This window comes from Carcharodon carcharias, chromosome 5, assembly GCF_017639515.1.
Source record: "Carcharodon carcharias isolate sCarCar2 chromosome 5, sCarCar2.pri, whole genome shotgun sequence".
Classification (NCBI taxonomy): domain Eukaryota; kingdom Metazoa; phylum Chordata; class Chondrichthyes; order Lamniformes; family Lamnidae; genus Carcharodon; species Carcharodon carcharias.
The window spans coordinates 117834978-117859186 of NC_054471.1; the positions used below are offsets into that span (position 1 = coordinate 117834978).

At 44.9% G+C, this 24209-nt stretch overlaps 1 protein-coding gene across 1 annotated transcript in view; it reads left to right on the plus strand.

Moving 5' to 3' along the window:
• Positions 1 to 24209, plus strand: part of LOC121278165 (adhesion G protein-coupled receptor F5-like) — a 156473-nt gene that overhangs the window by 46631 nt on the left and 85633 nt on the right. Inside the window, exons 2-4 of the mRNA XM_041188303.1 lie at positions 4388 to 4504; positions 10589 to 10655; positions 17344 to 17490. Coding sequence (XP_041044237.1) covers positions 4397 to 4504; positions 10589 to 10655; positions 17344 to 17490 — 322 coding nt within the window. The 5' untranslated portion in view covers positions 4388 to 4396. The remainder of the gene's footprint in view (positions 1 to 4387; positions 4505 to 10588; positions 10656 to 17343; positions 17491 to 24209) is intronic.

A 24209-nucleotide genomic window follows, 5' to 3' on the forward strand; every position in this document is an offset into this window, starting at 1 on the left:
CCATATTTAAAACGCGCCCTTGCATAGACCGAGTACTCTTCAAGAGACAGGAAGCTGCTGGGAAATGACGGTGGCCAAAGAGAGGAAACATGCTGCCCCCAGATTTAGCGATGCCTCCCTTGAGCACCTACTTGACGCAGTGGAAGCCTGCTGTGAAGTCCTGTATGCCCGGTCTGGGTGAAGACCAGCAAACAAGGTCACCAATCCAGCATGGGAGGCAGTGCCAATGGTGGTCAGTGCCAACACCCTGCGAAAGAGGACAGCTGCCCAGTGCCAAAACAGGATGAATGGTCTCATCTGTTCCACCAGGGTAAGTCACTCTTCTCATCACTCTCAACTCACAAACCCTTCACACATCCACAGGTATTTCACAACTTAAAGGACAACACCACTAACTCTCACACACACCCTCACATTTCCATCAGGCTCATTTCCTCTGAAGCTCGTGTCCTCATCCTGTCATGGCTCCGCTCACCACACAAACATTTCACGCAGTGCAATGTGTCCCGCTCGCACTCTCTCCATCTGTTTTCATGCAGGAGAAGCTGGCTCACAATAGCAGGGGTGGAGTGGCCCACATTAGACCTCTCGCTCACTTTGAGGAGAGTGCCATCACACTGATTGATGAAGACGTGGATTGTACCTACGGTGACAGTGAATCAGCAGCGAACACCCACCTGAGGATGCTGTACCACATCATCCCTCACTCAATGCAACTGTGAGTGCTCTCTCTCCTGCTTTTGACTCTGCTGCCATGCACTAATTATCTCTATATTGGTTCACAGGGAGCTGTGCCAAGCAATCAAAACTCTCAGCCAGCCAATCCCTCAGCTCCATCCAGGTCTGCATCTCCAGTGAAGAGGGCATCTCCTCCATTGAAGAGCTGAAAATAAGCAGCCTGGAAGACCCGTCACTGCGCTTATGCACACCCTCCACCAGCGCAGAGACACACACCTTGGGGGGACCTAGATCTAGAGCAGGCTCAAGTTCACAATCTGGCGGTCACCGCACGGACACATGTCTGCAGCAGGAGGAAGCCGTTGAGTCAAGCTCCCTGGCATTTGGAGGGCAGCTGGGAAAGAGGCATTCATGAGGTCTGAGCCAGATGACAAGCCTCTGTATTTGTCTTTCCAACTCATCGTAGAGAATTAGCAGAAGGTGGAGGAACATCATGCAGAGCTGTTGGAAGCTGTCAATAGAGTGGCACGTGTGTTGGAGGAGATTGACCTCCTGCTCTCTGATGAAGTGGTGACAACATGTGTGAGTATGGAGATCTCCATGGGAAGGATGGTGGACACCATGGAGACCCTGGTCCAGCAGAATGCAGAGATGTACTTAAACCTTCACACCATCGCGGTAGCCATTGGTGAGTTTCTGCAGTGGCAATGCGAGAGGGAAACGGGGCACCTCAACATCCTTCCAGATGCTCCTTCCCTCCAAGGAATCAGGCTGGGGCCCTTGGGCCCCAAAAAGGAGAAGGAGTGGCAGTTGCACACCCCTGGGTCATCCACGCAGGAACCTCAGAGGCTGTCCTCTCCCTCTGAGTCCCCTTTGCTGTGACCCTCTCAAACTCGCCCTCTGTCATCACAGAGGGAGCAGCTGGCCCACAGGAGGACAGCCAAAGCAAGCCAGGGCCCTTAAGGTCTCAGCTCTCCAGAGGACCCATGCCAAAGTTATCAGAGGCAACAGGGCCATCCATTGCTCAGGCTGTCTCCACCCCTGCTGTGGATGTCAGGGCAGCACCTAGAAGAAGCGGTAGGCCTAGAAAAGTTAAGAATTTCTGATTACAAATGGTTGCATGGGTGAACACATTTTATTAGTTTATGATCTGAAAATATATTCACTTACACTGAATAGTTTGTAATGATGTCTTTGAGCTTCATTAACAAGCTTCATGAGTCCTCCCCCTGCACCCCCCTTCCCCCACTGGCTGTTCAGTTGCATGCAGCCAGGCCACGAGTGATTCTGGAGGGAGAGGTGTATGTGTGTGTGGCAGGGCCTTTTGGAGCCACATGCAGGCATTATCCTACGCACACGAAGCCTTCCTCCATCACATTCATTTCAATGTCCTGAGCATTTTCAATGCTGCCTGCTGTGGTTCTCTTTCAGTTGTCCATCTGAGCTGACCTCCATCTCCACCCACCCGCTGATCACACTCCCATGTTACAAATGTGCCCACCCAATACAAGGCACCATTCAGAAGCATGGTGGTTGTTAAGTATGTTTTCAACTCCCCTGTCCTTTCCCCTCCTCCAGTCACTCATACCCTTTCCCCCATCACTAGTGACCCCCCCCCCGGCATTACCTTCCACCTTACCACCAAAACCTACCAACTAGAACCCTTTTCTTTCAAAGATGTCTTGGTGAATGTGCACGTTACCTACCTACCTGAGAATCTGACCCATATCCACATTGACCTCCCCAACCTTCTACTTTCCACCCCTAGGTTCCCTGTCTGCCTCCAAGGCCCCGCCAACCACCTTCACTGACACTTCTACTGCTACCATCGCACCACCATCCTCCCATCCTACTGGCTCACTCTACTCTCTGTCATATTCACCATTCCCTTCTACCATACCCACCCTCATTTCGCTCCCCAGGAGGCAGTCATCGACTGCATAGACCCCCTCACTTGTACGTTCACCTGGACATTCCCCCCTTACCTCTTTCACCACTCTCACCCATTACGCCTTCCTCCACTCTTACTCCTACCTCCACCCTTTCTCCTTCTTCCCCGTGGACTCCTCCCTCCCCCCCAGGCTCCTCCAGGAATTGAAGCCATTGACAAGTTAATTAAAGGAATTAAAGACCCTGCCCTACCAACCTTAAGGCTGGTGGGCAGGCCAGGAGCCCCAGCGGGCTTCTGATAATACATGAAACCTCATCCACTGGCGGGATGAGGTTTCATGTCCGTTTTTAAAAAGTTTCATAAAGTTTATGCCCTTTTTATTAACATGTCCCATCTTGTGTGACATTGTCACATAAGGGGGACATGTTAATAATTTTTAATTTTTCTATTTTTAAAGTTTTTTAGACTGTCAGTAATTTCCCTGAGACAGCACTTAGTCTCAGGGAGCAGCGCGCTCATGCGCATGTGTAAAAGAGCGCACTTTGACAGCTGGGGATTCCCTCACCCCCCCCCCCCCCCGCACAGGAAGCGTATAGCTCAAAATGGTGGCAAGCCCCGTTTCGGTGGCGGGGGTCGGCTGTCCGCCTGCCATCAAGCCGGTGGGGCCAACACGCCCACCAAGGGCAAAATTCTGCCCAATGTTTCAGGTGAATGACCTTTCATTCAGAACTAGAAGAGATTTAACATTTTACAGGGCCAGGGGAGAGGAATGGGGAGGAAAGCAAAGCAGTGGGAGGGGCGATGCTGCCTGACCTGCTGAGTACTGACAGCATTTTCTGTTTTTTAAAATTTCCAATTCTGTAGCCTTTTGCTTTGGTTGAATTATGTGGGTGTTGTAGCCTGCTGAGGCTGAGCAATAACACATCTGTGACGTTCTACTCACAGCTTGGAAGCCCACTAGATGGCAGTGTGGTGGCAGAATTGTGTTGAAATTCTTATTTCGCTCAAGTGAGGTCACATTCTGGGAGCTGAACCATGGAAAAGGAAGTCTCTGTTGGGGTACCTGATTTTGGGAGGGAACATTAGTTCATTTTTCAGGCTATGTTCCCTGCATTGAGAAGCACTAGAAGGATCAACCACCTTGTACTGAGTTTAAGAAATCATTTTTCACTTTATTTTAAAATACAGATGGGGAGAGAAACTGAAACTTTCACGGAGGAAGGAGATCAGAAATTGAACAAAGGAACATAGAGAGAGTTGGGACACTGGGTAAATGCTGCAATTAGGAGAGGAGGAATATGGGGTGTATAACTCTGAATTTCATGTGTCTTTCCCCACCACAGCACTTCAGCAACTCATTTACCCCCAACATGATCACATGTGAAACTCCTGTTAAATGCACGTTGTATGTCCCTACAGCCTGACTGCACACTGTTGGAGGCTTTGACTCATATCCTCATTATAAATATATTTACAAAGTAGACTATGTACTGCTTTAATAAAAACAGAAAGTGATGGAAATACTCAGCAGATCTGGCAGCATCTGTGGGCAGAAAAAACAGAGTTAATATTTTGGGTGGAAGACCTTTCTTCAGAACTGGACAGCCTCTTATGAAGAAAGGTCCTTGATCCGAAACATTAACTCTATTTCTCTCTCCACAGATGCAGTCAGACTTGCTGAAAATTTCCAACATTTTCTGTTTTTATTTCAGATCTCTAGCATCCTCAGTATTTTACCTTTGTGACTCTATACTGCTGTTTTCTAATCACATATTGATATTTCTTTTTCCAGTTTTATCAATTTTTCTCTGATTTTAGACATTTGAAATGATGGCTCAACATAAGATTATATTACGCTGCCTGTTGCTGTTGCTCATCTGTCAACGTGCAGAAGTTGAAGTTGGTCGGCCACATAGTTCAAATCCTCCTCTTTTGGTGAGTAGCCACCTTCCTATAAACTGTGTGTCACAGAAAGCAAAACAACTAAAATTCTACTTCACATCATATTTTTTCGCTCTGCTCTTACTTGGAGATGACTCCAGCCTAAAACAATCAATGTGAAATGTGATATGCACTTCATAAAGGAAATGTACCTTTGTCTCTCTGCATAGGCAAAATCTCACAGTTAGGGAAGCAGCCATGACAACAGAGATTCCTTAACATGCACAATGCTGTGCCAGATGTTTGCAGTCATCTCTCTCTAAACTCTCTATGGGGTTAGAGATCCACAGCCTTTCTGGCTCATTGCTACAATAACTTCAGCAAGGACCAAAATTCAGGATGGGACCTGCTTATCAGGCCTGGCCATAACATGAGAGTTTCCTGGATGATCTGGTAGGAGTGGAGTCCCGGTCAGCCCTGAACAAAGCAACAGAGAGAAGAGGGGTCAGGGCTAGGGGTGGCAACTCCCTACGGCAGGAGCTTCTGTATGTCTGGCCTCAAAAAGATCCAATGTTTCACTGGTGGTGGTATGTCTGTGAGTAAAAAGAGCAGAATTGGACCCTATGTGGAAATCTAGGGCAGGATTGTAGCTTAAGCCCTCCCAAAAAGATAACGTGTGTAAATATGGTCTCTTCATAAAGGGGATTGTTGGAGCCAATCTTTGCACATTCCACAAAAGAGGAGGTCCAGTACCACATCCCCCTCATCTTCTGGAATCTTTTATTTATGTTGGCCTTCTGCTAGGGGCTCGAGGTGAGTCTCTGGTGGGATATGAAATAAAGAACCTCATTGGTGGACCCCACCTTCTCACCTTGATTTGATATTTTTGAGAATGAGCTATGAATGCTCTGCTGCTGTACATTTCTAAAATACACACCTGACAACAACTGCAAATTTACTGCACCAAACCTGTACAAGACTCAATCCCTCCGCTTAAAACTTAGACTACAAAATTATTTCATTGGAAAACAGTGAGCAATTGTTTGGCATGTTAGAAACTGCTCACACCGCCATCTGAGTGAAGGTGCTAACCTGTTAAGGTAAAGCTGAAATAATAGATCAAGCAATTTCGGGTAAGTGTATTAAATGTCTATGCCTGTTATTCCATAATGTTGTTGGAATGTCACAGAGAATGAACCTACTGTGTCATATTTATAAGGAATGCATATGTTCTGGTTATTCATCTAAATGTATCAACGACTGTTTAAACAGAGGGATTTCACTCTGACAGACTTTTGTATACAAATAATACAGAGCAATTTCCTCTGCATAATTTGGAGTCACAAAAGGGAACTCAACTTTCATATACAATTGCACCACAAATGGAATGAACTTCTAAAGCAGAGTTTTGTCCATCAGGCTTGGTAGGATTTTCTGTCTGTTCAAATTGGACAGAATGTATCTCTAGTGGATGAGACTCTGCAGCAAAGTTCAAATTCATAACATTTACACTGGCGTGTCATTTAAATGTAAACTATTGTGCAAGCCAAAAAAGTTTGTCAATTCACTGATTGAGATTGGTGAAAGAAAAGCTTGCATTTATATAGCAACTTTCATGTTCTCAAGAAGTCCCAAATCATTTTACAGCCAATAAAACACTTTTGAAGTGCAATCACTGTTGCAATGCAGGAAGCAAGATATCCAATTTGTTCACAACAAGCTCCCACATACAGCAATGTGATAATGATCAGATCACCTGTTTCAATGATTCTGGTTGAGGGATAAATATTAGTAAGGTTGGGAGAACTCGCCTACTCTTCATTGACTAGTACCATGGAATCCTGCCTTTCTGAAAAATACTCCTCTGACAATGTGGCAACTCAACAGTAGCACATTGGAGTGTTGGGCTCAATTTTGTACTCAACTCTGTGGAGTGGGACTTGAATCCACGAGCTTCTAATTCAGGGACATGAGGGAGCGACCACTGAATCACAGCTGTAGCATTTTGTAATACTACAAATTGATTTAAAATTTTCCACATTGTGCATGAATGGAAGAACTTAAAAAAAAATAGCCAAATTACTGCACAGTTCACTCAACATATGATAACAACATACGTGTTTGTTTTTTTAAAATGTCCATTCTTAAAAAGCTGGCTAACACTGTTACATACAAAAATCCATCCATGTGTCATTGATGCCTGTTTAATTTCTGCATGCAGTCACTATCAATTATTCAAAGTCTCACCTCGAAGAGCTTTCTGCAATGGATGCAATGCATAAATTATTAGCTGAAGGCATTTTACATTGCTGTGAATTGAGGCAGGTTTCCACATTTCATAAATCTTGATACTTATGCTGGAGGAAACGATATCACATCTGACCTACGTAAGTTGCTGATTTTGAGTTCAAGTAAGAGTATTTTTGTTTGAGATTGGTAAAACTCATTTCGCAAAGGATCTTCACAAACAAAAAACAGAGCAGGTTTTATCACATCAATCTTGGCTTGCTTGAACCTCGGTATCAGCATTGTTCAATTCCTTCCATCACTGAGGCAGAACATTTGGCACTTGCGCAATATTTCAGTCGGCGGGCGTGCATGGATTTTGGCAGCGCCCCCGCCGACAATTAACAGGCCTATTAAGGCCATTAAAATCATAATTAAAATAAATTTTTCGCTGCCCAGGCAGCTTTAAAGTTGGCGGGCAGGCAAATCGGCAAAGCGGCCCTTGGGATTTTTTACGAAATCTCATCCATGGGTAGGGTGTAGGCCATATAGCCTGTTGAGTCTACTCTGCCATTTAAAATGATCATGGCTGAGTTTGGTCTTCAAGTCTACTTTCCCACCTGCTCCCCATATCCCTTGGTTTCCCTGAGAGATCAAAAATATGTCTATCCTAGCATCCGCAACCACCTGGGGTAGAAAATCCCAAAGAATTACAACCCTTTGAGTAAAGAAATGTCTCCTCATCACAGTTCCAAACGATCAACCCCTTATACTGAGACTGTGTCCCAAGTGTTCTAGATTGCCTGATCAGGGCAACGATCTCTCAGCAACTACCCTTTGACCCTTAAGGATCAATAAGTTTCAATGAGATAGGCTCTCATTCTTCTAAACTCCAAATATTATTGTCCCAATTTACTCAGCCTTTCATCATAGGCCAATCCTCTCATCTCAGGGACCAAGCTGGTGAACATTTGTTGTACTGCCTTCAATGCAAGTATATCCTTCTTTAAACATGGAGACAAAAACTGCACACTGTGTTGCAGTTATGGTCTCACTAAAACCCTGTACAATTGACTTCTTTGCCACCTTAATTGCTGCTGTACCTGCATGCTAACTTTCTGCATTCCATGCACGAGCATGCCCAGACATCAATATTTACAGCTTTTAAAAACAATTCTGCTTTTCTATTGTAACTTATTATAACTTCACACTCCCCCACATTATACTCCATCTGCCATTTTGTTGCCTACTCACGTAACCAGTCTATATCTCATCGTAGCCTCTGTGTCTGCCCCTTAGCTTACCTTTCCACCTTGCTTTGTATCATCCTCAAAATGAGATATATTACTCTCTGTCTCTTCAACTGTCATTGATATAGATTGTAAATAGCTGAGGCCCCAGCACTGATCCTTGCAGCACTCCATCTGTCACAGCCTGCCAACTTGAAAATGCCCTGTCATTCCCACTCTCTCCTGTCTGTTAACCAATCCTCTATCCATGCTTATGTATTACCCCAACTCCATGAGCCCTTATCTTTAGTATTAATCTTTATGTGGCACCTTACTGAATGCATTTTGGAAAAACCGGCATATTACATCTACTGGTTCCCCTTGACCTACCCTACTAGTTACATTCGCAAGAAACTCAAGAAAATAACTCAAGAAAAGAAAACTCAATTCTCAAGAAAAATGGATTTTTCAAACAGTATTTCCCTTTTATAAAACCATGTTGCCTTGTGCCAATCATGCAAGACTTTTCTAAGTGCATTGTTAAGACTTCCTTAATAATAGATTCCAGCATTCTCCCAATGACTGATGGTAGGCTAATTGGCCTGTAGTTCCCTGTTTTCTCTCTCTCTCCTTTCTTTGAATGGAGGTGTTACATTTTCCAACCACTAACCTGATGGGACCCTTCCCAAATCTAAGGAACATTGGAAAATAGCTAGCACATTGGTCACCTCCACAACTATTGCTTTTGGAATTCTAGGGTGTAGACCATCACTTCCTAGGGATTTGTCGGATTTTAGTCCCTTAAGTTTCTCCAATACTTCTTCTCTACTGATATTAATTAGCTTAATTTCCTCTCTCTTTTTAGCCTATAGGCTACTCCTATATTTCTGGTATGCAACTTGTGTCTTTCCACTGTGAAGACAAATACAAACTATTTGTTCAATGACTCTGCCATTTCCTTATTCCCCATGATAATTACTGCTGTCTCCGCTTCTAAGGGACCAATGTTTTCTTTAGCCACTCTCTTCCTTTCTATATAGTTATAAAAGTGCTTACAGTTGTTTTTTATATTTCTGGCCAGTTTACTCTCATATTCCATCTTTTCCATTTTTATCAACTTTTTGGTGGCTCTTTGCTGGTTTCTAAAACATTCCCAATTCTCTTACTTGCTGATATTCTTTGCAACCTTATAGACCTCTTTTAATCTAAAGCTATCCTTAACTTCCTGAGTGAGCCATGGGTCTTTCTTGATGAGTTTTTGTTTTAAAAGGGATGCATTTTATTGAACATTTTGAACTGTTTCTTTCAGTGTTTCCCACTGTTTATTTACCACCGTATCTATTAGTCTATTTACCCAATGAATCTTAGCCAGTTCTCATGTGATACCTATGTAATTGGCTTTGTTTAAGTTTAAAATTCTTCTTTATAACTGGAGTATGCCATTTTCAAACAACATGAAATTTAATCATATTATGATCACTATTTCCCAGTGGATCTTTTACTGTGACGCTACTAATTAATCCATCCTCATTGCACAGTACTAAATCTAAGAAGGCTTTACCCCTAGTCAGTTCCTCAATGTATTGCTTCAGGAAATTGTCATGAAAACATTCTACAAGCTCATCTGCTAGGCTATCCTTGCCAGTTAGATTATCCCGGTCTATATGAAGATTAAATTCCTCCATTATTATTACATTATTATTAAAAGTACCTCCATTTTGAGGTGTGCTCACGCTCGCCTTTCTTCCTCAGCAGCATTCTCAAAGGGTCTGCTGGTCAGCCAGTGATGTGGGCCCTGTCTTTAAGCCTCCTACCTCAAGAGCCCAACTGCCATCTTCAGTTGGATGGTGAACGTGGGGCAGCCAATTGGGAGCTTGCTTCATGTAAATTTGAGCCAGCGGATGCTTTGACATGAAGTTTGGATTTGTTCTAGTGTTCAGCCCATTATGTCAGTAACCGATTGGATACATTAAAGCAAAGCTATAGAGAGAGGAACTCTCTTCTCCTAGGTATGTGTAGATGCATTCAGCTGGTCATGTTGTTTGATGAATATGCAAGCTCTCCAGTTTTTTTTTATAATTGCTCTGCTTTGCATGCCAAGTTTTAATTAATTTAAAAGCACTCCAATCCCTTCAGCCATCGGAAAAGACGTCATTATTTTCTATGGGGCCTGGGAGAAGTAGAGGTAGAGGTGGTGTGAAGAAATCATTGCAGTGTAGAGGAACAACTGATACCCACTAAGACTTTTTATACAGCTTTATAGATGATATGCTGGGTGTCACTGGAGCAAAGTTCTGCAAACATCAATTATCTTAACAAATGTTCACCTTTTTGTGGACAAATTTTGGTATTGGATGTGAAAGGGGGAAAGAGAAAATTAGAAAAAGAAGTGAACATCTTTGATGTCTTCACAAGAATGGTTGGTGCCAGCCAAGTGTGCAAGTCTTATTGTTAACACGTTATTTCAAAGTGAAGTTATGAAGTCAAATTTGTGCTCAGTTTATTGATCATTCTTGTCATTGTTTAAAATGGTGAACATTCTGAAATTGAGTGTGTGAACTGAACTGAGGCAATGTTCTAACATCTTCACTGTTGCTTCTAAAAAAGCAGTGAAAGTTGTGAATGTGCAAGATTTTTTACACTGAACTGTGCAATCAAATAACTTCAATGTCTTATAATTTAGGCAAAAGAAACTTCCTTAACAGAAGACGGTCATATTCAAATCCATCTCAACAGACTGAAAATAAATGGTAAGAGATTAGCACATGTTACTATTTTAGGACTTCCTGTAGGGCCCCTAAGTATGAAAGTGACATTCATGAATGATTTCCTAACTTAATCTCTATTGATTAAGATTTGTTTAATATTGTCAAATTGAATTTTGAAATAGTAACATTATTCTCGTTTTATGATCAAGAGGAAAGCAACACATTGATTGGGGGCAACTGAAATCTGAATTTCAATGTATTGGGAATGATATCTTAATTATTGTTGTCAACCTTTCATTGAAATCCTTTAAACTAGAATAATTGTTTTCAAACTTCATTTAGAAATGACAGGCACTCCACTCTGTCAGATTATCACCCAGGTGTAGATTGTGAAAGTCACCCCTTGGAGTCTTCCTAACACTGTTGAGAATAGACCTCTGATCTATAATATAGCACAGTGGCATTCATTCTAAGGAAGTATGGAGCCAGTAATAATTAATTAGTTGAACATTAGGTGCTGCAGTTTACAAAGCCTTTAGACAACACCAAGGTTGTGGGAAATATGATACAGGAAAAGATGCAATTTTCTAAGGATCCTACGCTGTAGGAGAGCTCTAATTTCCACCATCTCATCAAAGTGGCTGCTGATGTTGTATTTTCAAAGTTGCAGGAGATCCCCCAACAATTTGGAATGGGGTCAATGACTAGACAAAGCAGTAGATGGAAGTCCTGCTGAACTGCACTTCTGCTGTCATACAAGAGTCTATGGAATTTCCAGTCTATTGTTTTTAATTTTCAAAACATTGTACAATAGTTATGCCAGTAACATGTTGAATGCAACAAAGCTGAGCTTTAAATATTTGGCTAATTTTGCACACTTGCATTCACAATTCTAACGTAAAATTTCTACTTGATTTAGTATTTGTAATGGCACAGGGAAACATTGCTAGTCAGGGCTACCAAACCAAAACTAAGTTATTAGTTTATTTATTAATGGTAATGGAAAAGTTGGACTACATCAAAGATCAGCATTGTGCCTCATCGTCTTCCACTTCCTGATTTTCATGCATGTTCTAACTGAGCAAGTGAGATAGGAAGTGCTATGGTCAGTGGTAATTGCTGATGACATTGAACTATGTGGTGGGGATTATGATAACACAACTGAGTATCTGGAGAATTGGAGAAAAGCACTGAAGACATGGATGTGAAGATCTGTTGACCAAAGACCCAATTTATAGACTGTTTGAACCTAGGGAAGAGGATCCGCGTGAAGGTGTAAAGATTATTATAAAGACTTGGAGAAAATGAACAGTTTCAAGTATCTGGAGTCAGTGGTGGCAGAAGATGGAAATGGAAATTAAACAATGGATTAGCTGTGCTTGGTATAAATGGAAGAAGTGCAGTGGAGTGTTATGTGATAGAAAAGTGTCGCTGAAACTGAAAGGAAGAATCTACAAGACAGTGTAACACTGGCCTTGTTATACAGTGCAGAAAGTTGGGCAACACCAGGAAGAGAGGAACAATGACTGGATACCAATGAGATGCTGATGCTGAGATGGATGCCTGGAGTGACGTGAAAGGACAAAATCAGGAGCCAGTATATCAGAAGGTCTGTGAAGATTGTGGAAGCATCAAAAAATAGCTGAGAAGAGATTGAAATGCTATGGTTATCTGTTCCAGAGAGAGAGGAAATGTGCTGAAGGGACCGAGGGAGATGAGACTGCCAGGAAGAAGGAGAAGAGGAAGGTCTAAGACCAGATGAAAAGATGGTGTGGTGAGAGACTTAAACACAGTGGGACTGGAAGATGAATGCGTGATTAACATGAGGAGTTGGTGAAGGGTGATCCACTGGCACTGTGGTGTCCCTAGTAAAATGGGAGATGCCAAACAAGGTAGTAATAGAATTTTGATAAACCAGTTTACTCAGCAGTAAGCTCGTTATAAAGTCAATATCCATTTGGCATATCAAAGCTAACTTCTCTGCAACAAGTTGCAATTATATGACGCGTTTAACATAGAAAATATGATCCAAAGAACTTCATAGAGGCATAACCAAACCAAGAAGAAATTTAGATTTTAAGGAGTGTCTTAAAGGAAGAAAAAGTGTAGTGAGGGGGAAGTCTTTGGGAAGGAATTCCTAAGCATGGGGCTGAGTTGATTGAAGGCATGGCTGACAATAATAAGACAGTGGGAGTGGGGATTCACAACAGGCTAGAGTCAGTGGATGCAGTCTAAGCTGTACAGTCAAAAAAGAATGTATGAAGTAAGCTCCATATGTGACTTCAAAACAAGCCAGCAAAGCAGGATCAGAGGAAATAAATTTAAATCTGCAGGAAAGGCCAGTCAGCTAATCTTAATTCGTCCACCCAGAGATATCCTAAATGCAGTGTATTTTAAGAGTTGATCATATTGTGTAACTGCCCTCTCTGCTGCCCGCCCTGTTGGGGAGGGCAAATAAAGTGTGCTTCAACATGACAGCTTATAGTTGAGCCCACATGAGTCTTTTCCAGTCGAATACACCACAGAAACATGATGACAAGGCCAGATGGATTCTTTTCTTTACATTTCAATTGAGTAATTAAGGATCAGGGAACATTGTGATACACTTTCAAAGATTGCCGTGTGTGCACGTATCCTGTTCATGAGCAGCTCAGTGAGTCAGCATGATTCATAATTGAATGAAAAAAATGGCATAAAAGGCAATATATGGTAAAAATGGGGGAACTAAACTCTAACAAGGAGGATTGGCATAGTTGCAGATGAAGGCTTCACAATTGGGGCTAGATGTAGGCTGGGATTTCAGGCTGAACCGGAAATTCCTGCCCGAAATCAACAGACCTTAGGTGACAATTCCCGTCACAGGCAGGGCTGGAAAATCCAGGCCATAGTGTCTAACCAGTGTTGCCTGAGAGATCCCAGTGCAGGGGATATGCTGAAATAAATGAGATTCTGAACTCCTATTATGTCATGACTAACAATGCAATTGCACTGAGAGTTGCATTCCACAAAGGAAACAATTGTCAAACGAGACTGCAGCAGTTTACATTTGCGAGTTAAAGAAACTCTCTTGTCGCATGCAGGGATGATGCAAACTCAGGAATCCATTTTGAGACACTCATAGGAGGCCTGAAGAACAATAAAATGCAGGCCAAGCTTTTGAGTAAAGGTTGACATGCCAATGATGAGGCTACGGACATGAACTGATAGAAAAAAATCATTTCAAATTGCTGGGGAATCCTTTTCCCAAGCAAGCAGGGAAGTTCCACCAGATTTCAGCAGGATCTAGGCCCTAGCAGCCAAGTTCACAGTCTCTGAATCAGAAGTTTAGATGCTGCCCTTCTGCTGGCAGCCATCAATCATCTAAATGTTTCCACTTCCAGTCAAATTCTATGCCTTGAGAAAAGTCAGTCATATCCAGATGGAATGCAGAAGTAGAAGAATCAGTAATGCTCCATATTGCAGTTAAGCATCAGCTCGCGGTCAAGCGGATATCACTGCAGGAGTTCCTCAGGGTAGTGTCCTAGGCACAACCAGCTTTAGCTGTTTCAGCAATGACCTGCCCTCCACCATAAGGTCAGGAGTGGAGATATTTGCAGGTGATTGCGCAATGTTCAACACCATTCGCGACACCTCAGATACCAAAGCAGTTGTGTCCGTATGCAGGCTTGAACTGAAAAGTAACATTCGTGTCACACAAGTGCCATGTAATGACCATCTCCAACAAGAGAGAACACAACCATCTCCCTTTGACATTCAATGGCATTACCATTGCTGAATCCCCCACTATCAACATCGTGGGATTTATAGTTGACCAGAAACTGAACTCGACCAGCCATCCTTTTGTGACGTAACAGTTCTGTAATATAAATACTGTGGCTACAAAAGCAGGTAAGAGGCTGCAAGTTCTGTGGAGAGTAACTCACCCCCTGACTCCCCAAAGCCTGTCACCATCTACAAGGCACAAGTCAGGAGTGTAATGGAATACTCTCCATTTGCCCGGATAAGTGCAGCTCCCACAACACTCAAGAAGCTTGACATCAACCAGGACAAAGCAGCCCACTTGATTGGCACCCCCATCCGCCACCTTAACATTAACATCCTCCACCACCAATACACAATGGCAGCAGGATGTACCATTTACAAGATGCACTACAGTAACTCAACAAGGCACCTTCAACAGCACTTTCCAAACTCGTGACCTCTACCATCCAGAAGGACATTACAACAGATGCATGGGAACACCACCGCCTGGAAGTTCCCCTCTAAGCCACTCACCATCCTGACTTGGAAATGTATCACCATTCCTTCACTGTCGCTGGGTCAAAATCCTGGAACTCCCTTCCTAACAGCACTGTGGGTGTCCCTACAACACATGGACTGCAGCAGTTCAAGTGAAGGCAGCTCACCACCACCTTCTCAATGGCAATTAGGGATGGGTAATAAATGCTGGCCTAGCTAGCAGTGCCCACATCCTATGAACGAATCAAAATAAAAAGCACCAGGTGAAGACTGTGGTAGATCTAAAGCGAGCTCAGGAGCATGGATGTCCTCAAATGTACATATGATTGATGTGGAAACAGAAGTTGATGTTATCGAGCAGGAAGATGGAGTTGTACTTAATCGGAGAGCAAGAGAAACAGCATTTGAAACTTGAGTGAGCAGTTATAGGGCTGAAGGTCAATTAGTGTTGGGGTGGAATATGATGATGATCCTATTACTTGCCATTGGTAGTAGTTGGAGGGAATAAAGTGTCCCTGATGAGAAGGAATCAGCTTAAGAAGATAAAGTTAAATTGGACTGAGTTATTTATCTCAGGGATCAGTAAAAGTGCATCTGAGATTGAGAAAGTGCTAGGAGAGTATACAGTGACCTCTGAGCAAGGAGGATAAATGATAAAATTTGGTGTCACAAGGCTGAAGCCACAATAAAGCATAACGTACAGTCAACGGTTTACAAGGCTAGGCCAATGCCTCAAGCCTAATTTGAAGCAGTAAATGAAGAGTTGGAAAGATTAGAAAGAATAGGGTCAATTAAGAAAGTGAATTGTAGTGAATCGGCTGCTGTAGTTCAAAAACCAGATGGATTCATTCAAATTTGTGGAGATTATAAGCAAACAGTAAATAAGGTGATCAAGAATGATATTTACCCACTGCCTGTCAGCGAAGATTTGATTTCTAATTTAGCCAATGGGAAGGTGTTCAGTAAGATCTGTCAAATGTGTACTTGCAATTTGAATTAGCTGACAAGCACTTTATCTCCTGGCTTTTAAAGTATTGCTCTAAATTTCATATTTCGCTCTGCATTTACTCTCATTCGATCCATCAGCTTTTGATCACATTCACGCACGTGCTGACCATTAGCTTTGCATGGTAGCTCAGGAAGATGTGTGTGCATAAGATTTGTAATTATGAGTGTAGCTGGAAGCTCTCCAGTGGTCAAGTGAGGAATTGTTCTGTAATTGTGAAGAAAATGATACAGCTCTTGCTTCCAGGACTTGCTCTTAGTTGTAGCTGTACTTTTTTTAAAGCGTGCATAAATCTTTCAACTTCTCCTGGCCAACAGGATGTGATATTCCGATGAGTGAATCCTAGATAGTTTGCAAAGTTACTGAACCAAATGCTGTTGAATCTAGATCTATTGTCACTTCTCACCATTTGAGAGATTCCAAACAAGGCAAAAACCTGGTCAAGCTTTTGGCTCACTGCTTCCTTTTGAAGTTGATGCAACTATTTCCATGACTGGAAATCTGCTCTAATCATCAGTGATAATAAGCAAGTGTTCACCAGTGACAGCAGTGTGTACCATCTACAAGATGCACTGCAGCAACTCACCAAGACTCCTTTGACAGCACCTTTCAAACCCACCTAGATAGACAAGGTCTGCAGATATATGGGAACACCACACCTGCAAGTTTCCCTCCAAGCCACACTAACTTGGAACTCTATCGGCATTCCTTCACTGTCACTGGGTCAAAATCCTGGAGCTCTGTTCCTAACAGCACCACATGGACTGCAGCATTTCAAGAAGGCGGCTCACCACCGCCTTCTCAAGGGCAAATAAGGAGAGGAAGCAAAATGCTGGCCTAGCCAGCAACACCCTCGCACCATGAAAGGATAAAAAAAGATACCTGCTTCTCTAGAATGGGCTACTCAGGTGCATCCAAATCCACTACAGTAAAGACAGACGTAGTTATGTTCATAGCAGGTTTGGGTCATTTTTCCTACATGTGGAGATTTAATCCACCCATCCCCAATCTCTCCCTCCCTTCATAAAGTGCATTGAGGGGCTGGGTGTTAAAATCCCTGACATAGTCTTTAAAGTGGAACTTTATCAAATGCCTTTTGTAAGTCCAGCGACATCAAGCAGCAGAGCTTCAACAGTGCACTTAGGTTGTATATTCCTGAAAGAATTTGAGGTGATTAATTAGACAGGAGCTTTATCACCTCAATCTGTGTTGATTGTTGTTTACTAGGTTATTATTGTATAGATAATCTCCATGTTTACTGCAGATAATTCCATTAATAACATGAAATGGCAGTAAGACTAGTCAATCTACAGTTGCTGGTATTTGTTTTGTTCCCTGTTTAAGCATGAACACCAGATTGTTACCAATTACATTCCCACTTATGTTTTTGTTTTCGGCAAATTATTCACCAAGTTTGACTGTTTTGCTGTTAAACATTACCATTAATTATTTTGGCATGAACTAACTCTTTGTTAAATGTTACAGTCAACCAACAACATGGATATGAGGTGGACATTGCACTAAATATAACAGATAGTGAGCTGAAATTATTTCTGAAGAGCTTATCGTATCCCATTCAAGTGTCTTTTGAAAATGGCACATTTAATATTACTGACATCACCCTGACAACAGGTGAGTGCAGATGGAATAGACCAAAAACATAATGCAATACAAAGTGTATGTAAAGAAAGTAGATTTCATATCATCTTAAAATTGGCCTGTGCCTAACTGTGATATGGTAAAAATTAACCAATACTTTTAATGTGGTTCCTTTTCACATGACAATTAAATTTTACCTGAAATATCACTTCAGCTGAAAAGTTTCTTGTAAGCATGGTTCATAAATATTACGGTTAAGGAGGAGGCATTTGGTGAATCCTCACCTGCAGACATCTGATTTGGTTTACCAAATTCATCTGCTGCCTTATTTGGTAAAGTCACCACCAATGTGATATTATAACCTGGTGATAAGGGTGATGCTGTTGGTGTCTAGTGTACCACCTCTACCTAGCAGAGGCTGAATGCCAACTCATCATTTGCTCCTACATCCCCTGGACAATGATCCCACCACTAAACATCTAACTATTGTTTCCAGGACTGTCACTGAGCTCATCTCCTCTGGAGATCTTCCCTCCAAGGCCTCCAAACTCAAAGGGCAGAATTTTCCCGTTGGCGTGAGGGGGTGGGCCCCGCATGGTGATGCATAAAATGACGCGCGGTGACGTCGGGTGAGTGTCCCGGCGTCATGACGCACCATCGTGATATTTTGGTGAGCGGGCGCGTGATGATCTCCAATGTGCGCCCGCCATTAATTAACAGGCCAATTAAGGCCCTTGAGGCAACAATTGATGGCAATTTTTTGGGGCCGTGCAGCCTTCAGGTCGTCGCACGGGCGCAACAGGCAGGCGGGTAGGACACATTTGTATAAACCTCATCCACGGGCGGGATAAGAGGACTCAGTGGGGTCAGAATGTGCTTAGTCAGATACTTAATTTGGAAAGTTACTGCTACTTGCCTGTGTGATCTGTAATACTTCAAAACTCATATCAGCAGCTTGGTCTGGACACACAACCTTCATGTCAGCACTCTACAGTGAAGATCCTTTTTGGGGCCTGCATGTTTCAGGATGCCTTCCCTGAGCCTGGGATTGGGAGCTGAACTCTCCACTGGAGGCACCTCCTCTGAGAAGGAAGGGACGGCTAGAAGGGGGAGGAGACCAAGACTGCACATTCAGCCTCCAGGGGAGCCAACTTTGGGAGCAGAGGCACAGGCACAAGGGGTGCAGGGCCAACAGGAAGTCTGAGGCGGAAAGGGCCACAGAAGACGCCACTATCCTGCTGCTAGGGTATTCAGGTGGTGAAGCAGCTACCTTAATATGTCTGAGATGCAGTGCTGAAGGAGGCTCCGACTTTCAAGGGGGACAGTCAACTCTTATCTGTCAGATGATAGGCCCTGAGATCTCCGCTAACTGTGTGGGTGGACAACCCATGCCCGTGGTGTTGAAGGTCACAGCTGCCCTCAACTTCTATGCCTCTGGCTCTTTCTAGAACTCAGTGGGTGATCTTTGGGGTGTCTCCCATTCAGCTGTCCATGCTTGTGTCAAGCAGGTCACAGATGCTCTGTTCAGGCATGCATTGACCTTCATCCATTACCGTTAGGACCAGGCAAGCCAGGCACAGTGAGCCAGAGGCTTCGCAGCCATTGCTGGCTTCCCCTACATCCAGGGTGCAATAGACTGTACACATGTGGCCATCAAAGCGCCAGCAGGTGGAGCCCAGTACCTTCGTCAACAGAAAGGGCTTCCACTCCATGAACGTGCAGATAGTGTGTGATCACAGGATGCTGATTCTACAAGTCTGTGCTAGGTACCCAGGCAGCTTCCACGGTGCTTACATCCTCAGACACTCGCAGGTGCCGAGGCTCTTCAGTGCCCCAGCCTGGCTTGATGAATGGCTGCTGGGTGACAAGGGCTATCCCTTCACAAGGTGGCTTATGACACCTCTCCGTCATCCAAGAACAGAAACTGAGCAGCCGTACAATCGGAGCCACGCCTCCACAAGGGCTGTGGTGGAGAGAGCCATCGGTCTTCTCAAGATGCGCTTCCAATGCCTGGACCATTCATGGGGCACAATCCAGAACCCCCCAGATTGCGTGTTGCTGATAGTGGTTGCATACTGCACTCTCCACAATCTTGTGCTTGAAAGGGGGGATGATGTGGACGATGAAGACGTAGACATATAGGCTGCAGATGCACACAATGAGTCCAGCAGTGAGTCCAAGGATGAGCACACACAGGGAAATGCTGAGGGGGTAAGCACTGACCCGGGCATACTCCAGGGAGGCAGGGACACCCGGGAGGCTTTAATCCAAAGAACCTTCAGCTAGAACACCACAGATGGACCTCCAACAAAAGCCTGTGCTGCAGGCTTGATACTTGATACCTGAGTGCTGGATAGGAACATTAACTAAGGGCCTTGTCAATAAATGTCAATGTGACACAGCCCATCCATAACATCTTGGGTAACCATCCACCTACAGAGGAAAAGAGGCATGCTCAGCCATGGTCACATGTCTAAATTTAATGATATAACAAAATGAACTTAAGGAAACAAAATGACAAAGGTGTTAAACAGCACACCAACTATTCATGACCTTATTGCGGGGCAACACAAAGGCACCAGTGAGAAACCCATGGTGTGCCTAAGGTGCCTTAAATTTACCCTTTTGGGTGCCAAATCTAAGTGCTTTCCCCTCACTGGCACTGGCATCTGAGACAGCTTGCTGACTCTGCTGTCCTCTTGCCCTCGTCGATCTTGATGGCCATCCTCTGGCCCATGGAGCCTGCGTTGGGCCCGCCTGGGAGGGAGTGGCCAGTTCTGCAGCTGGCATCTCCCCAGTCGTTGCAACCTCATCGGATACAATGGTCACTGGCAGAGGGGCGGAGAAGTTGGTGCCCTCATCCGGAGCGCCCTGAGAGGAGCCAGCAGAGATGACAGGCTGTGCTGACGTGAGGTCACTTTGGACCTCACTGCTTATCATAGATGGATGGGCACCAAGCTGGGAAACTGGGTGCCCAGACCATCTCCCACACTGGCACTGACCAGCTGAGGTCAATGCTGATGTGAGGGCTTGCTGATCCGAGTGCATCCCCAGGAAGCCTTGATTGGTCTCCTGGAGGAGCCTCTCCATGAGAGTCACTACTCTCTCCATGGAGGACGCATGGCGCTCAGCCATGAGGCTCATTGCATCGGCAGTGGTCCCCGTGGACTCCTCCACCACGGACACCAAGCCAAGCATTGCCTCATGTATCTCTGCCAGATCCTTCTGCAGACCCTGCTGGACTTCCAGCATTTGCTGCCTCAGGGACGACTCCAGAGGCACATCATCAGCCACTGTACACTGAGCATGTGCCTGGCCCCCTGCAGTCCTCCAACTGCTGGCGCCATGGGAACTCTCTGTCACCGCCAGCTCCTCCAGCGACTGTGAAGTGCCCTCACCGCTGTGCCCTAGACACTAGCCGATGATCTAATTCCCACCGAGGTGCTAGTATCTGCAGTGGTGCCTGCCTGGCAGAGATGGTGGGTCAGAGACATCCGGGCCCCCAGGTGTGAGAAGGGCCCCCTGTGCCTCCTCCTCCTCCTCCCAGCCCTGCTCCGCTGATGCTGAAAGGAAGAACAAGGACATTTGGTTAATTAACGTGGAGACAATAACAAAGTGCGTCCCTGTCCCCCGGATCATTATGCGCTCATCCTTCCATAAGCAATGGTCAAGCCATGTTGCAAACTTCAATCACTGAACATTCAGCACTGCTATGGCTGCTGGGACACTAATGGTGACCTCAGTGCTGGGCCAACATACCTGCCCGTGGCACCCCAGCCTCACTAACACTGGTGGACCTGGGCGCATGGTGCTTCTCCAGATTGAGGGCCTCCTGCTTGAGCTTGGAAATGATGGCCAACTGGGCTGGCCCTCCGCCAGTCCTCAACCGCTCGGCAGCATTATGAGCATTCTTCTCCTGAAAAGGAGAGAAGAGCGTTGATTAGTGCAACTTGTACCTGGAATCTCTTCGTTGCCGTTCCAGAGTGGGACATTGCAGGGCTCCAGTGCCTCCTCACTCTGCAGCTGCTACAAACTTACACAAAAATGTCAGGCCTGTTCCCCTCCCCCTCACCTTGGCCAAATGCAGCTTACATCACATTTGGCACCACACGGCCCAACCTTGCAAAGCAGGGAGGCGCAAGCATGTGGAATGCAAAGGGCAGCAGATGGATTGGTGCCCCGCCACCTGGAAGCTCCTCTCCCAGCATGTCAGCACCCTGACTCTGACATGTTTTGCAGTTCCAGCACTGCACCTAGGTGCAGATCCTCCAAGTTGCCCCCAAAATGGTAATATAGGTGTCACTGTACCTGCGGGTGCAGAACCCATCTCATCATTATCCTCTCAGGGTGACCTCGGCATGGGCAATATCTGCTGGCCCACCCAGCAAAGGACACAGGCCATCAATGATTCAATACAGTCACTACATTCAGAGTTGGGGTGGGGGGGTGGCCAGGGGGGAAAGCTTACCTGCTGGGTTAAGTGACCAATGCCAGCTAGTACTCAACCTTCCCGAGCACAAGAGATCATTGAAACGTTTGCAGCACTGGATCCAGGTGTGTCGCAGGCTAGTTTGGTCATGTGGGGGGGGGGGAGGTGGCGGCGGGGGGGACACTCCTCCTCCCGTCCCTGGGAACGGGGACCTCCCGCCATGCTCCCACCTCCTCGAGGAGGGCAGCAAGGCAATTGTCTGAGAAACGAGAAGCACAGTGCCCCCCTGCCCTAACCTCCTGTCTGGCCTGCTCACCAGCAGCACTCTGGGGAGCCCTTCCACTGGCCATGATTTGCAGCCTTTGCAAGCTCTATTAAGCAGGCCACCGCGTCGCCATTGGACCCGGCAATCATAGCAGTCCCGCCGCTGCCCGCCCACTCCCACTGTCTTCGGGAGCCGCGCTTTACACTGGGCAGGCCTTAATTGGCCTGCCCACGTAAAATGGTAGCGCGGACTCGCTTATGGGCGGCGATCGGGTCCGTGCCCACCCACGCCTGCTCCCACATGGCCCACCCGACAGGCAGAAAATTCTGCCCATGGTGTCCCAAGCCCAAACAGCTCGCTTTAAACGTGCTCTCAAAATCCACAATCAGGTCTGTGCTGACAGGCTCATCATTTCAGCTTATTCCTGTCCCACTGAACTGATTTTCTTCCTATCTCAACTCTACATTTTCCCCTTGTCCAGCCTATTCCTGTCCATACTCCATCATTTTAAGGCTCCATTTTCCAGGCCCTAACCATTTCCATTTCATCATGAGTGTCAATGCCTTTACACCTCTATCCTCCACCAGGATAATCTGAGAGCTCTCTGCATTTTCCTTGAAGGGAGGCCCAACCAGACCCCATCTATCACCACCCTCCTCTTTTAGGTTGAACTTGTTCTCACATTGAACAACTTCTTCAGCTCCACTTACTTCCTCCGAATGAATGGTGCTGTCATGTGTGTCTTCATGGCCCTAACTCTGCCTGCCTTTTTGTGGGATATGTGAAATGTTCCTTGTTACAATCCTTCACAAGCCCCACTTCATCACCTCTTTTCCCCATAAATTGATGGCTGTAATGGTGCCTGCTCTTGCTCTGACTTGGGAAATGTCGTCAACTTTGCATCTTATTTTGAGCCTTTGCTTGCTTTAGCACTTCCCTGCATTGCCTTTTGTGTCTCAATTCCTAGGCTATTAGCTCATACTCACTGACTGTCACAGCTACCTTGGATACACTACCTCACACACCACTTCCTGTACATATTCCATCCCATTCTTGAAGTTTCTCTGTCTCTGTTGCATCAGTTTGGACAATGCAACTTTCCATACTAATGCTTCCAATATGCCTTCTTTTTTCCTCAGCTGAGGATTTCATCCTACTATGGTTGACATGACTCTCAACCAAGGCTATTCTATTTCACACATGTCTTCTCTCACTTGCCACTTCACCAGCCTCCATTTTCAATGGATCATTCTCTGCCATTTCTGCCACTTCCTGCATGGTGCTTCCAACAGCAAACGCAGCTTCCCTACCCCTTTCAGCATTCTGAGGGACTGTTCCTTCCTTGACATCCTGGTCCACTCCTCAGTCACCCCAGTCTTTCTTTTCCTTGTGGCAGTTTTTCATACAAGTGCAGGAGATGCAACACCTGCTCTTTTACCTCCTTCCTTCTCCCTATCCAAGGCACTCTTCCCAGGTGAAAGAGCGGTTCACTTGTACTTTCAATTCGATGTACCATGTTCACTGCTCACCAAATAGTCTCCTCAACTTTGGGGAGAACAAACACAGACTGGAGACCACTTTGTGGAACACCTCCATTCAGTCTGCAAGAATGGCCATGAGCTTTCTGTCGCCTGTCATTTTAATTCTCCACCATGTTCCCACTCGGACCTTTCTGTCCTTGGCCTGCTACAATGTTCTAATAAAGCTCAGTGTAAGCTTGAGGAACAGCACCTCATCTTTTAAATGGGCACTTTACAGCTTTCTGGACTCAACATTGATCTCAACAATTTGAGATCATAAACTTTTGTTTCCTCTTTCTCTATGTTTTTTTTCTCTTTTGCTTCTCTCTTATTTCCTTTACTTTCAGGCAGCAGCTATTTAAGATCCTACCATTCACACCTTCTCTAGACAAATATTTTGTTTTCTTACTTGTTCCTTACCACTCACTTTGGGCTCGCACCATGATATCCTTTATCATTTAATCTCCCCTGCCCTCCACCCTATCACAAACTTTCACACTTGTTATTTTTCCCACCTTCCCACTGTCATTTGCTGAAA